This window comes from Schistocerca cancellata, chromosome 8 (genome assembly GCF_023864275.1).
Source record: "Schistocerca cancellata isolate TAMUIC-IGC-003103 chromosome 8, iqSchCanc2.1, whole genome shotgun sequence".
NCBI classification, from domain to species: domain Eukaryota; kingdom Metazoa; phylum Arthropoda; class Insecta; order Orthoptera; family Acrididae; genus Schistocerca; species Schistocerca cancellata.
The window spans coordinates 92,328,372-92,343,066 of NC_064633.1; the positions used below are offsets into that span (position 1 = coordinate 92,328,372).

Consider the following 14,695-nt stretch of genomic DNA (forward strand, 5'->3'; position numbering starts at 1 on the left):
TTGGTGAATTAAAAGTTTAGGCAAATCTTTAAGACTTGTTGAAACCAGAAGCTATAAACAAAACGAAATGAACTAACAACAGCCGAGTAGTAACATTACTGATCAGTCCCCTATAACACTGGAACTGCTTTTATACACTGTTTTGCATACAGGTTTATATATAACTCTTGCGAGAATTTGTAAAATATATTTATGCCAGATCAAATAACAGGTAACCAGAATTTGTCAACTAATCAATTTATTTAATTGTAGCATAAATATTACAATAAAACTGAATTACAACAGGTAAATACTGCCACTGTCAGAGCTCGAGTAGTACACATTTCTGCCACTGTGTATACCACAAATTGTCAGCCCAGTGCCACCTGTTGTTGACCTGGCTTGTTCTGTTCATCTGCAGTGATTGTTTCTCCTAGTGCTATTTTATTCTTGTTTCAAATATGAAAAGTTTAGGTGAACAATGTGCAGCTGTGAAATTGTTTCCTACTCAGTAAAAATGCTGCTGAAGCTGTTTTAATGTTTACAACAGCTTACTAAGATAATGCTATGGGAAAATTGCATAAGGCAACATGTCGACTGAAACCTTATTCTGGACATCCATTGATAGACTGTCAAATTAGTGAGTTACCTTTGAGATCAGTTAAACTAATTTTAATGACAAATTTGGGAATAAAAAGGGTTGCTACAAAGTTTGTTCATTGGGTTCTAACATAAAAATGTCATGGTTCCACTGCCCCACACACCTTACTCACCTGACCTGTCTGTGACTACTTCCACACATGAAAAGCAGCAAGGAAGAACACAGATTTGACAACACTGAAGAACAAAAAAATAAAAGGATGGAGGTGCTGTCAGCTGTTTCTAAAGACTACAAAACTGTTACAGTGTGAGCACCAGTGGGACAAAATGTATTAGTTGTAACAGTATTTTAAAGGGAATAAGGTCATTTTGTAAACAATTTGAATACGAAGCTTTTAAAAAGTAATTTCAGTTTTTTGTACCCCTTGTATGTAATTTTTGAGGGAACTATTTTTCAAGGAAATCCTCGCTCATGGTAATTTTACATAGTTTCTTCAGACATGTGTATTGTAAGAGAACCGAATTATTTTACCAGAAAAGATTTGTATGCTGTAGTGAGATGTTACTGGTCTCTCAAAATTACCTTTTAATTTTAAAAGGTTTTGTGCCTATCCAACATGGTAAATGCAAGCATCCATACACAAATTTATTACATTGGCTTACAAATGTGTAAAATAAAATCAAGTTTACGGTCAGGTATTTATTTGTTCACAAAAATGAAACAGGTTTAATACAATCTCTGTGGTGGTCCCATAGTTGACTTCACATGTAAAGATCTGACATTCTGCCAGTGCTTCTTCAACAATGACACAAGGAAGTTTATTGCCAAGTGCACATTTTGTACTAACTCATCTTCTGACATGGCTACATGACCAACAGCAACAGACAGGCACAGCACCTGTAAACACATACAGCATTTCAGTTTACCCTAAAATGAAGCAACACTAAAACTAAAAAATTAAGGTGTGCTCTTCAAAAATGATGCATATATGCTCAACACATTACAACCAATTAATACAGTCAGCACTAACAACTGTAGGCATGAAAGCGATCTTGCATAATATTACATATGCATGATGTCTTTTCATCCCTTACTCTATGCACTCAATAGAAACATTCCAGTTATTTCACTGGACTGTAGGGTTCTGGTGCAATACTTTTAAATACTTCAAATTGGAAAGTAAGTTTAAAAGCTTAAATGTACCTTTTTCATCTGAAACTTAATTGTTGCTTTCACTTCATCAATTTTTGCCATCATTGCTTCTTGGTGTGAAAGAAGACCAGGAAATTTGCCTGCCTTATTTAAGCCTGGTCCAAGCAATCTTGGAATCTGTTTAATGAGTGCTTCACTTGCTAAAAATGCATCATACTTCTTTGCTGTAAAAAGAAAAAATCAATGACATATCAAATATGTAATGCTACAGATACCACTGGGTTCATTCAAGCAGCCACAAGAAAACTTCAATCATACATTAACAAACTAACTCTATCACACATGCACAGTGATTAAGTTTTCAAGCCAGTGGAGCTTTTCACAGTGCTGAAGTACACATTGTGTGTTTGACTGCTTGGTCACAAAGTTATGTTCACATCTGATTCCGTCATTCTAAAACAAATGTCGTATTTGGCAGCTTTTGCAATACAATATATGTACTAAAAGCTGTCATGCTTACATAGACATTACTAATATATATCAAAAGAACTTCGACTGCATCTAAACAGGGTAATGTAACTATATAAAATGTTACTTTCAATCTGTTTACACTTCCAAATCAAGCTGCATTTTTAATCTTTTAAATCATAAATCTTATGCTTTCTCTTATGTAACTGCCAAATTATCCCCAGAAAGCAAAAGAACACTGTTCTAGCAGAACCAAACAGTTTCCTTGTATTGTTAGTTCTTTTCAAGAAATGGTTCAAATGGCTCTGAGCACTATGGGACTTAACATCTATGGTCATCAGTCCCCTAGAACTTAGAACTACTTAAACCTAACTAACCTAAGGACAGCACACAACACCCAGCCATCACGAGGCAGAGAAAATCCCTGACCCCGCCGGGAATCGAACCCGGGCGTGGGAAGCGAGAACGCTACCGCACGACCACGAGATGCTGTTAGTTCTTTTACTTGTCAATTTTTATGAAGTTAAGACAGCTTCATATGCACAATAAGTGTTAGAGAATACAGATGACTGAGAATGTGATGAAAATTGATGTATCTACCTTACCAACAACAACAAAAAATGCATTACCTGCAGTAATTGAGGCAAATCAACATTCCCTTAATATTTTGCATTTTTCTCTTATTCTTACATTTGCTGATCACATTAGGTCTAGTATCAAAAAATTACTATGTACAACCAATCATCAAGTAATATGCCTTTCATATTCTAACTAAACATGGAAGATATTCATATTTTACTTATATTTTGAACTTTTATATTTGAACTCCTTGATTGCATTGTTTTGTTTCCAAGCACAAAAACTAGGGTCTTGAACATTCATGTCCAAACTACAGGACACTAAGACAAGTTAAACAACTACACAACCCCAATCAACAGAAAACAGCTAAAAACAGATGTGGAGAAACATCTATAAAATATGCCGTAGAGAAATAGAGGTCCAGAATTAAAAATTAAATGATCTTCACCATACTGCTATGATGGATAAAAAGAAAACACTCACTCAACAGCCCGCACATCATTCGCTAAAACTGTCGATAACTCAGACGGCAAACACAAACAGTAACATGAGGTTAAAAACTGCATTCCATCAGGGAATGGCAGACATTCAAAAGTTGGGCAATTCCTTGATAGAAAAGGCTACTTTATAAACATACGATTTTTGTTGCACAAGAAATTTTCTTGCTTTAAGCAGGGGCATTCAACATATGTGAAATACATGAAACCTGAGAGGAATGTCTTCCACACTTATTTGTTTGCTTTGTACTGTTAATTGCTCTTTTCAGAGCAACTAGAGTCATCTAGTTCCCATTGCACCCACAGGTGGCATGATTAGTTGGATAGGAATGCACATGTACAGGAGTAGAGGTGGTATGTGGGAAGAATGCAGTGGAATTCCAGACTTGTGAAGGCAGTGGTCACTGCACAGTGCTAAGAAAGTGACTGCTCTGATACTGTCACCAGCCAACTGCAAGTTCATGCATTTATCTAATATTTGCATGCTCAGAGGCAATCTCCAGCAAAGATCCTACACTTGGCATTAGCTTCTTTGGAATTCCAAGGTTCACCTGTGACATTTCGTTATAGTTCAATGGTACTATATACATGATACACAACTTTTCTATTTTGTCCTTTATTACAGAAACTGAAAAGTCAATATGATAAAACAGGATAAAACTGTAATCCAGATAAACTTCATGCTCATGGACTCCCAACAATTTTGCTTATTTAGAAATTTTATCACTTCTTGTCCTCATTCTGTCATTGCAGACCTCACTACAGTAAGAGCATTTAAGCCAATGACAGATCAGAAACCAACAGCTCTGTAACTTTATCTTTGAAGAATGTGGATAATACAAGGACCATTTCTAATGGAACTGGTAAAATAATTGCTGCAATGAAAAATCTAGAAATATTAAAATGTTTGACCCAAGGAGTAAGAGAAACAATATGTTCAACATACAATACTGGAAAATAGCCAGGACTAACAATGATTCTGATACAAAAGAAACTAAGAAATGCTGTGAACACAGGACATTTAGCCTCATTTCACATGCAGAAACCAGTGTGAATTTTGGGAGAGATTTTTCGATAGACCTGGAAAAGGCATTTGATAATATTGATTCAGATAAGCTTGCAAATTCAGGGAGAAGATGACTGGAAAACTATTGTATTTAAATCAAAAAGCACTAATAAAAGTGAAAACAGACAATACCAACTGGGCAGAACTACACACCCATTTTCTGCTATCCTAACAGAGGGGTAAAGATAATGCTGAGTTTAGAAGTATTAGAACAAATGCAAATCTTGAAATAACTATGAAGCAGAATAGCAGATCAGCATAGGAAACTAGAACAGCAATGGCAAAAAGAGGTATTCAGTAAGAAGAATTTTATAGAATACAGAAAAGCTTTGAGAAAGACATGTTTTGCATCAAGTCATCCTGCACAGTACTGCATCCTGGATCCAAGAATAAGGAGCAAAGCTGGAAGCTTCTGGTATGTGAACATGGCAGATGATAGGAAGAATAAGCTGATTAGATTAGATTTACTTTCATTCCAATTGATCCGTAGTGAGGAGGTCCTCCTGGATGTGGAACATGTCAGAAAAACAACAATACATGACAAATATTTACAACTAAAACAAATAAGTTAATGTACCATTCCACAGGTCCCAAGTGGAATGATCGTCATTTTTTAATGAACACTAAGAGTCATTTTACAAATACTAATGCACTGAATTTAAAATAAAGTTTATTTATTTATAAGGTAATAAACATGTAATACAACTACTGTAACACTTATTTACAATGAACACATTACTGCACTGAAATGGTGCAGAAGTTAGATTATACTCACACACACACACACACACACACACACACACACACACACACACACAAATTTTCAGTGAACATATTACTGCACTGAAATTGTGCAGAAGTTATGTTGTACTTATATACAAATCAGTTGGTTTTACTAAGAAATTCATCAATGGAGTAGAAGGAGTTGGCCACCAATAAATCCTTTAGGCTTCTCTTAAACTGAATTTCATTGGTTGTTAAGCTTTTTATGGCTGCTGGCAAGTTATTGAAAATGTGTGTTCCTGAATAATGCACACCTTTTTGTACAAGACTAAGTGACTTTAAATCCTTGTGAAGATTATTCTTATTTCTAGTATTGATTCCATGAATTGAGCTGTTGGTTTGAAAAAATGATATATTTTTAATGACAAATTTCATTAAGGAATAAATATATTGGGAAGCTGTAGTTAGTATCCCTAGTTCCCTAAACAGGCTTCTGCAGGATGTTCGAGTTCACACCACATATAATTCTTACTGCACGTTTTTGTGCCCGGAAAACTTTAGCTTGGCTTGATGAATTACCCCAAAAAATAATCCCATATGACATTATGGAATGAAAGTAAGCATAGTATGCCAGCTTTTTCATTTTTATATCCCCTACGACTGACAAAATTCGCATTGCAAACAGAGATTTGTTAAGACGATCCAGCAGTTCTGTGGTGTGCTCCTCCCAATTGAATTTATTATCAAGCTGCAATCCCAAGAATTTAACACTGTCCACTTCTTCTATCTTCTTGTCATCGTATGTTAGACATATACTCTTGGGACACCCCTTACAAGTTCTGAACTGCATGTAGTGTGTTTTTTCAAAGTTTAGTGACAAAGAATTGGCTAGGAACCAGTGATTAATGTCCACAAATATTTTATTGGCTGATCTTTCTAAGACTACACTTGATTTGCTATTTATTGCAATGTTTGTATCATCGGCAAACAAAACAAACTTGGCATCTGGTAATGTTACTGATGAAAGGTCATTGATATACACAAGAAAAAGTAAGGGCCCCAAAATGGAACCTTGTGGGATCCCACATGTAATTAGTTCCCAGTTGGATGATGCCTGATAGCTTGATACATGTCTCTTTCCTAATAACACCCTTTGTTTCCTGTCAGAGATATAAGATTTGAACCATTTTGCAGCATTTCCTGTTACACTATAATATTCTAGTTTACTTAAAAGGATATTGTGATTTACACAGTCAAATGCCTTTGACAGATCACAAAATATACCAGTTGCCTGCAATTTTTTGTCTAATGAATTAAGCACATTTTCACTGTAAGTGAAGATAGCCTTCTCAATATCAGAACCTTTTAGAAATCCAAACTGTGACTTCGACAGTATGTTATTTGAGATAAGATGGTTATAAAGACGACTGTACATTACTTTTTCGAAAATTTTTGAAAATGCTGGTAACAGTGAAATTGGACGGAAATTTGATGCTATTTCTTTATCTCCCTTCTTAAACAGTGGCTTAACTTCAGCATATTTTAGCCATTCAGGAAATATTCCACTGATAAACGACTGGTTACACAGATAGCTTAATATGTTACTTAGCTCAGAATCACATTCTTTAATTAACTTTGTTGATATTTCATCATACCCACTAGATGTTTTTGATTTTAAAGATTTTATGATGGACATTATTTCTGTTGGGGTAGTGAGGGTCAAATTCATATTATGGAAGTTACTTGAAATGTCTGGTCTAAGGTAATCCATAGCAGCATCTACCGAACCTGACAACCCCATCTTTTCAGTAACAGTTATAAAATGTTTGTTAAAAAGTTCTGCAACACTATACACATCTGTCACCAATGTATCATTTACTCTTAATGCTATTTGTTCCTCTTCATGTCTGGTTCTACCGGTCTCCTCCTTCACTATATCCCATATTGTCTTTATTTTGTTATCTGATATGACTATCTTTTCCTTGTAATATATTTGCTTTGACATCCGTATTACAGTCTTTAATATTTTGCAGTATTTCTTATAATGTGCTATAGCATCAACATTGGAAACGTTTCGGATTGACAGATACAGTTTTCTTTTTGTTTTACAAGATACCCCTATTCCTCGAGTAATCCATGGCTTCTTTGTAGATTTTCCTCTAACCTTGGTAAGTTTTGGGGGAAAGCAGTGTTCAAATAAGGTAAGCACTTTATTAGCAAAAATGTTATATTTTTCATTCATGCCATGAGCACTGTAAACATCAGTCCAGTGAATGTCTCTGAGGAGTGTCCTAAAATAATCAATTTTTGGCTTACTGACTACCCTCTTGAGCTCAGATTTAACAGATTTTATATCCTGTGCAGTATTAACATTTAACAGAAGGAACTGCATGTCATGGTCTGAGAGGCCATTGACTATTGGTTTTGTAATATAATTTTGTTCATTGGACTTTTCTATAAAGATATTATCAATGGCTGTTTGTGAGCAAGTGGCTATCCTAGTGGGGAACTTTACTGTGGGAATTAAGTTGAATGATAGTGTTACTAACTCAAATAAGTTCTTATTCGGAGAGTCTTTAAGGAAATCTACATTGAAATCACCAGCTACCACTATTTCTTTGTTTTTGGTTGTTAAATGGGCCAGTACAGCTTCAAGGTGGTTTACAAACAGATTAAAGTTACCTGCAGGTGCTCGATATACACTTAATATTATGAAAGATTTTTTGTGAAAATCTAATTCTGTTGCACATGCTTCCATATGCTGTTCTAGGCAAAATTTATGAATGTCTATGTTCTTAAATTTATGACAGTTCCTGATGAATGTGGCAACTCCTCCTTTCTCCATTTCTGATCTACAAAAGTGAGATGCTAACCTAAACCCTGTAACACTTAAAAGTTCTATACCAGTGGTCACATGATGTTCAGAGAGGCAGATTATGTCAGCTGGGTTTGAAGACTAATTCTTCTATGCAGATAGTTAATTCATTAATTTTATTTCTCAGTCCTCGAATATTTTGATGCAATAAAGATAGCTGACAATTCACATTGACTGAGTTAAAATTGGGTGGAGTTAAAATATCTGCTGACAGTTGAAAATTCTTAACCAATGGCTGTTTATACTGATGTAATAAGCTGGAATTATGTTTTTTGATTTCTTTCTCAAACTGAAGGTTTGTCTCAGTCGTAACCTCTCTTAAAATTTGCTTTCTTTCTGTCCTCCCTACCCTAAAAAAGGGTCTTTTCTGAATCCTATAACCACTGGTATTTTACCACTCATGACAGTGCCTCCCCCCTTTAACTTTCCTGCTATTTCCCCAGCCAATTTACCCTTCCCCTTCCTGTTGAGGTGAAGGCCATGCCTAGTATAATCCCACCTACTGAGAGAATCAACATGAACCACACCAATGTGTGACCCCGCACTCGACATGAGCAGCCGTTCCAGCTCCAAATTAACTCTCTTGACAGAAGAGTTCAAACGAGGTCGGTCATGGCGCCCAAGAACAGATACAAACTCAACACTAGTATGCTTCGATGCTGATGCAATCTTCGCCAGGTCACACTCTATACTGTACCCAGGATCTCTGTCAATACTGTTACCTGCCCCACCCACTATAACCACGGTGTCTTCCTTAGTGAAATCTTTGCAAAGTGATCCTAAATCCTCTGTCACCTGCTCCAGACCAGCACTAGGTTTAAAAAAATTGGTGACCTGGTATTCTGATCCTAGTTCATCCTGCAAGAGTTGGCCAACACCTCTTCCATGGGAACTACCTAACAACAACACTTTCTTTCTCTTTTCTGATTTCCCTACATTCTTACTTTTCAATTTGCTGCTGAAAGTTTGTTGTGCCTTGTCTACACCTGCAACTGCTTGAGGCTCACCAGCTTCTAACTGAAGCAACAGGTCAAATCTATTTTCCACATTCACCATAAAGCTGTCAGACAAAGTTCTAGGCCTGTTCCTCCTGTTACCTGTTGCCACTTCCCACCTCTCTTTACCCTTCTCCCTCCTTAACCTGTCAAGATCTCCCCTGGCCTTGTCTAACTCAGCCTGAAGGGCAGCAATTTTCCCCTCCTGTTCCAGTATCTTCCTATCTCTACTACAAATCCTACAAAACCACTGATGAGTCTCATTACTTCCCCTATTCCCACGCCACTACAGTCACCCACATGGAAAAAACTACAGCACCCATCACACCAAAGCCCTGACCTAACAATTCTACGGCAAGTCAAGCACTTTTCACTCATGATAAACGTAATAGTTGATTAAGAATAAGTCAGTTAAATTACAGATAAGCACGAAAATATGGTTACACAAATTTGGCCTATACGCAACTGTGTGTAAACAAAAACAAAAGTGCAAAGTTTCTGAAACAACAAGTTAAACTTTACGCTACTTTCCGGAAATGCTAGTTAAATAATGAAGAGGTAAGCCAAGTTAAATTGCTGGAGAGAGCAAGGAACAACTAAACGAAATTCTATAGATTTGCTGCAGCAGAACGTAAACAAAAAATACGACTGTACGGTCTTTTCGCGTTTTCTGTTATATTACGTAAAGAAAAATGAAACCTTTAATGATACACTTAAACGGCACACTAATACACTTATTTACCACATAATCAGTACTAATCTATATGTTTTATAATAAAAAATAACTTATCTTTACGAGAACACCAAAACTCGCGCTAGTCGCCTGGCATGATATTAACTGTGGATGTATAGATTGAAAAATTAGACCTAAGAGTGGAAGAACAAAGGCATTTAAAGAAAGTAATAAAAAGAAAATTAAACTGGACTGGACACATGAGAAGTTGTGCTTAGAAAAAGTGAGGCTATGTGGAAGCAAGGAGGCAAGGGCTGAGGATACATCAGATCCTGGATGATGTGATTAACAGCAGCAGATACAGCAACATTATAAAGGAAGCTAAGGACCACAAGAAATAGCAATGCTAATTACCTGCTAAAGAAAAGTGATAATCTAAGTATAACAGTATAGTTTTCTTTTCTCAACAGTACATCCTTTCAACTTGGGTTATGTAGTAATTATCATAAGTTATGTATTATACTTAGATGAGTAGTGTTAATACATAGACCCAGAATGCAGTTCACACAAAAGTTTATCCAAACCTTAAAAAATAATTGACCATCTAAAAAATATAAACATTACTAACCCAATTTTTTAACCAGCTTCTTATTCTTGTTCAACTTCTTAAGAGCTTCAACATCCATATAGGGGACATTATTGGCTTTTGCTTCATCACAGTGCTGCTGATCACCTAGGATGCACACTTGCATTTTGGGCCTTGGGATATGCTTCAACCTGTAAATTTAATATAATTCTCGTAACTGTACTTAACACTACACACTAAAATGTATTAATGGAGTTCTCAGTTTGTATTCTCGTCATTTAAGATCACGATAATACATGCAAATACCATCATTGAAAATTGTATCTTAACTCCCCATAGTGTCCATTTCATTGGACACTTGTAAAATATAGAGGTCTAAACTCCCACAGAAACTATAACCATTGAACAAAGTTCAAAATAAAATTACAAACAGCTTGCAACTCATTGGACCAAAACATTCAATTTCTAACTTTGATTTCATTAAACTTTGAACTCCACCAACCAGTACACCCTGCAAGCCTTAAATTTATGGACAAACTCACCTAATTTTGAGTCCATGGAACTAGAATCCACCAAAAATAATTGTATTACCCAGTACTAAAATGACCAGGTGAAAATACAAATCAATGATACCCAACAAGCACAGACTACAGACCATTTGCATAATCAACTACTTTGAAACCATCCACAACTTCACGTTTCCCGAACATTGGAGTTTTTAAGGATGACAATTTGCCATATCACCATGCCACAACTGTTGAAAATTGGTTTGGAAGACATTCTGGACACTTCGAGTGAATGATCTGCGCACCCAACATTAATCTCATCAAACATTTATGGGACAATCTGAAGGTCAGTTCACAAAATCCTGCACAGACGAAATTTTTCGCAACTATGGTTCAATATTTCTGCAGAGAACATCCAACAACATAAGTTGATGCCACATTGAGTTGCTGCACTACACCATGTAAAAGGAGGTCAGACATTAGGAGGTATCCCGTACCTTCCATCACCTCTGTGTATGAAAGCAAGCATCACATCTGAAGTTAAGACCCAAAAAATTCTGCACATTTAAGAAAACACTGAAACCAATGTCAGTTTACATTGAGTAGTATGTTGCACTACAATATCAATCCAAAATGACTATTTTACTACTGCAGCTAGCCACCAATCTGCTTTGAGTGCCCAATTAGTAATTATTGTAACAGGGTCCAACATTTCATATTCAAGCACAAATCAATCCACAATGTCCATCTAAAGTCAAGAACATTTCGAATATCATTCACACAAACCAACTGAAATCAACTGTGGATTCTCACTATGACAGCTTTCAATCTTGATAGGGCACTGACATCTGCTAACAAAAAGTTAACCTCTGGCTGGTGCTGTATGTGCTGAGCTGTGAGATTCTAGGGTGCTTTGTCACTGTTTCATGTCACTAAGTTTATTCCAGAGACAAAAAATTCATTTGCCTATGAAAGTTGTCTGCATTAATGTCTGTTACAAACCCCACAGAGATTTGAAAGTGACTTTTCTTCCAATAGTTTCTGTAATTGTTAAATTCCAATAGTTACACAGTACGAATACACGTCAGTAATTCAGCATCCCTTCATAGCTACAAGTCAACACCTACCTCACATACAAAACGTAACACTGCATACCACCATTCTACACTTGTCAGCGTAGAATCTACTAAGGAAACAAGAGAAGCTTACTACTTGGACCAATCCCCAATTGACTTTAGTACTGAAAGAACTGTGTGACTAAGCACATAGAAACATTCTTTCAATCAAATTTGTTACATCATTCTTTCATTATAGGCTAAGTGTTTCACCATCAGATTCATACGAACTGTGAATTACATCACTTGTGGGGACAATACTCTGCTTACACCTGCTGACATTTTTGGAAGAGTTATTTACATCAGCATCAAATAAGCTGTCATTGTTCCTCTTCATATTTCCACATCTGAGCTGTACTACATTTAGAAAGAACTAACATGTTTTATAAATCTGACAGTACTGGTACACTTAATGTACCTTTCACACAAGCTGTCAGATCTTTTACATTCTTAGCAGGCAGAACTGAAGCTAAAAAGCAGCACAAAATCCACTGTGTAATATTCGTGAACAGCTCACATTCCCAAGCACAGATATGACTAGCTTTCAGGGGATGGCCTGTAGCCCCAGGTATCGTCAACAGCACTTTAACACCCAAAGGCCACTCAAAACGATTTCAGAACAGGACGAGTCAACAGTTATTGAAGGGTTAACCTATGCTGACTGACTCGCCTCGTTTCCAAAAAAACTCTTACAGTGTGTTCTGATATTTTACCCATTATGAATCTTACAGTAATTACACAACTCCAGAAAAACAAATACAATATATACATGGTTTACCCCATGTTGCACAGCCAAAATTTATTTTGTGCTGCCTGGAGGAGGAAAACCATGACTATACAAAAACTTTTACATTAGTGTCAACAGTTTACAAACATTCTACCAAAATAAAATAGTTCTTAAATATCTGACTTTTTGACTTTCATTGTCTAATTTCAGTGTATGAAACCTAAGTAAGTGTAAGATTAATTATGGATTTCACTTAAACCATGGAAAGTAATGCCACTACCAGAACTTAATACTATATTCAGAATTTCCTCACAACCACACTTCCACTGTTCAGGCACTGTTTAGCACCATTCATTCCATTTAGTGTGAAGACATTGGGCAGAAGGGGCTACATCATGCCCAATGCAACTAGATTAATGCAATATCTTACAATTTGTACAGGCAGTCACACTCAGCAAATAGTTTTTAGCATATCAATTCATTCCCAAGCCCACATGTGCACACTGTTTGCTACATGTTTCTCCCAGTTATCAAACCACTTTAGAAAAATTGTCAAATATCTTCCACAGTTAAAAAGATCAGGGAAGTCCCATCTACAACAATACGAACACCAATATTACAAAGTAAAAAATTATATTTTATTGTACTTCCTATAACTGTCATACTGTAAGATTCCTTCCTATACTAGCATAAAAAATTAAGTATGAATCAAATTACCATTAGTCTTGAAATGGCCTTCGTGCTCAGCATAAAATACTGAACTATTTTACTACCTTTTTAACACTGATGAACTTCATAAAGGCTTATCCTTCCACTCCAAGCAATACACACAAGTCTACACCTACCCCATGGCATAAGTGAAGAAAGTGGTCTCTTACACCTTCCCGATTCTACCACCTAGTATCAACACATGGCAGAGTTTTTGCAACAATAACAACCTAAATTTAAGTAGCAATGCAATTCTGTGAAAAGAAAAGCTAACGTTAAGTTCCTTCAGAAACAAAACATTGCCAAACTAATATCAGTCCCGGCATAGGCAAACCACGTGGTTACATACACACTTCTTGCATCGCGTACGAATTCTCAAACTAGCCTACTGCTCTTTTGACTTACCGCCATACACACAATGGATAAAATAACGGTAGTTAACTACCTCCCCAATTATTTTAAGACCCTGGGTGCAGGTCCGCCAGGATCTGCCCAGCTCCCTGACGTAGCATGAGATGCCTTTATTTCACAAACAACCGCGTCGAAATGAAATAGAGCTCACACTATTTCCCAAAGTTATGAATGATAAGCTATTCAGTGCTTTGGAAACATTCTGTAGTAGAAATAAAGGTATCTCGAGTCAGGTCATCACGTACTTCACTGTGCCCGAAAATCGTTTGTCCTTCTGCGGGTCATAATTCTTCAGGCCAATTTGGATCTCCACAGTTTCAACAAATTTCCTCTGCTTTTCCTTCGCGTGTGAGAGCACAGCACCTATACACTCGTACAGAGTATCCCTGGAAACCTTCGAACTGAAATAACGATAAATAAATCATTAAAACCAATTATACGGTTGAACACGAAATGAACATGGTTTACAAACTAAAGATTAAAGTAAAAATTTGCAGATCACATCCTTACCTCATTTTCACAGCACAACGTCCAACTCAGCACTCTCACGACCACAACAGGAAATGGTCGAAACTCAAATGGAAGATAAGACTCTCATGAACATAGATGACACTACACTAATTCCAAAGTTAATCTACACACCAATACCGGAAATGGCGCACTTGAGAGTTGCATGAAAGTAAAAAAAAAAAAAAATAAATAAATAAACATTCCTGAATTTATTGAAATGCGTAGGCGTCATACATGTTTATGCAAGGACTAGACAGCAGCTGCTTAAAATTGCAAAATCTTACTAGAAGCTGCTGCTGGACATTCTGCAGAGAATTGAATATCTCCAGACCGTGACTATTCACACTTGCCCTCATATCTCGCAACGTCAAAAGATCCCACAGTGCATAAAGCGAAACTAGATCTGGAAAGGTTAAGGAGGGAGAAGGGAAAAGAGAGGTGGGAAGTGACAACAGGTTATCGAAGAAATAGGAATAAGACGAGGATATAAAATGTAGACTGGCGATGGCAAGGAAAGCGTTTTT

General features: G+C 36.5%; 1 protein-coding gene across 1 annotated transcript; it reads right to left on the reverse strand.

Annotated features, from left to right (window-relative positions):
• Positions 1-1,264: 1,264 nt before the first annotated feature.
• Positions 1,265-14,290, reverse strand: LOC126094513 (60S ribosomal protein L10a). Its single transcript, XM_049908924.1, has 5 exons — positions 14,172-14,290; positions 13,907-14,062; positions 10,237-10,385; positions 1,784-1,956; positions 1,265-1,477 (listed from the first exon to the last, which is right to left on the reverse strand). The coding sequence occupies exons 1-5, from the start codon at positions 14,174-14,176 to the stop codon at positions 1,307-1,309; spliced, it is 654 nt and encodes a 217-aa protein (XP_049764881.1). The 5' UTR covers positions 14,177-14,290; the 3' UTR covers positions 1,265-1,306.
• Positions 14,291-14,695: the final 405 nt, after the last annotated feature.

Excerpts from the sequence above, each read along its gene's own strand:
- LOC126094513 (XM_049908924.1), bottom strand. Across the intron at positions 10,386-13,906 it reads CGATTTTCGGGCACAGTGAA|GTTGAAGCATATCCCAAGGC; the intron begins GTACGTGATGAC and ends TTAAATTTACAG. Across the intron at positions 1,957-10,236 it reads GAAGCTGGTTAAAAAATTGG|CAAAGAAGTATGATGCATTT; the intron begins GTTAGTAATGTT and ends TTCTTTTTACAG.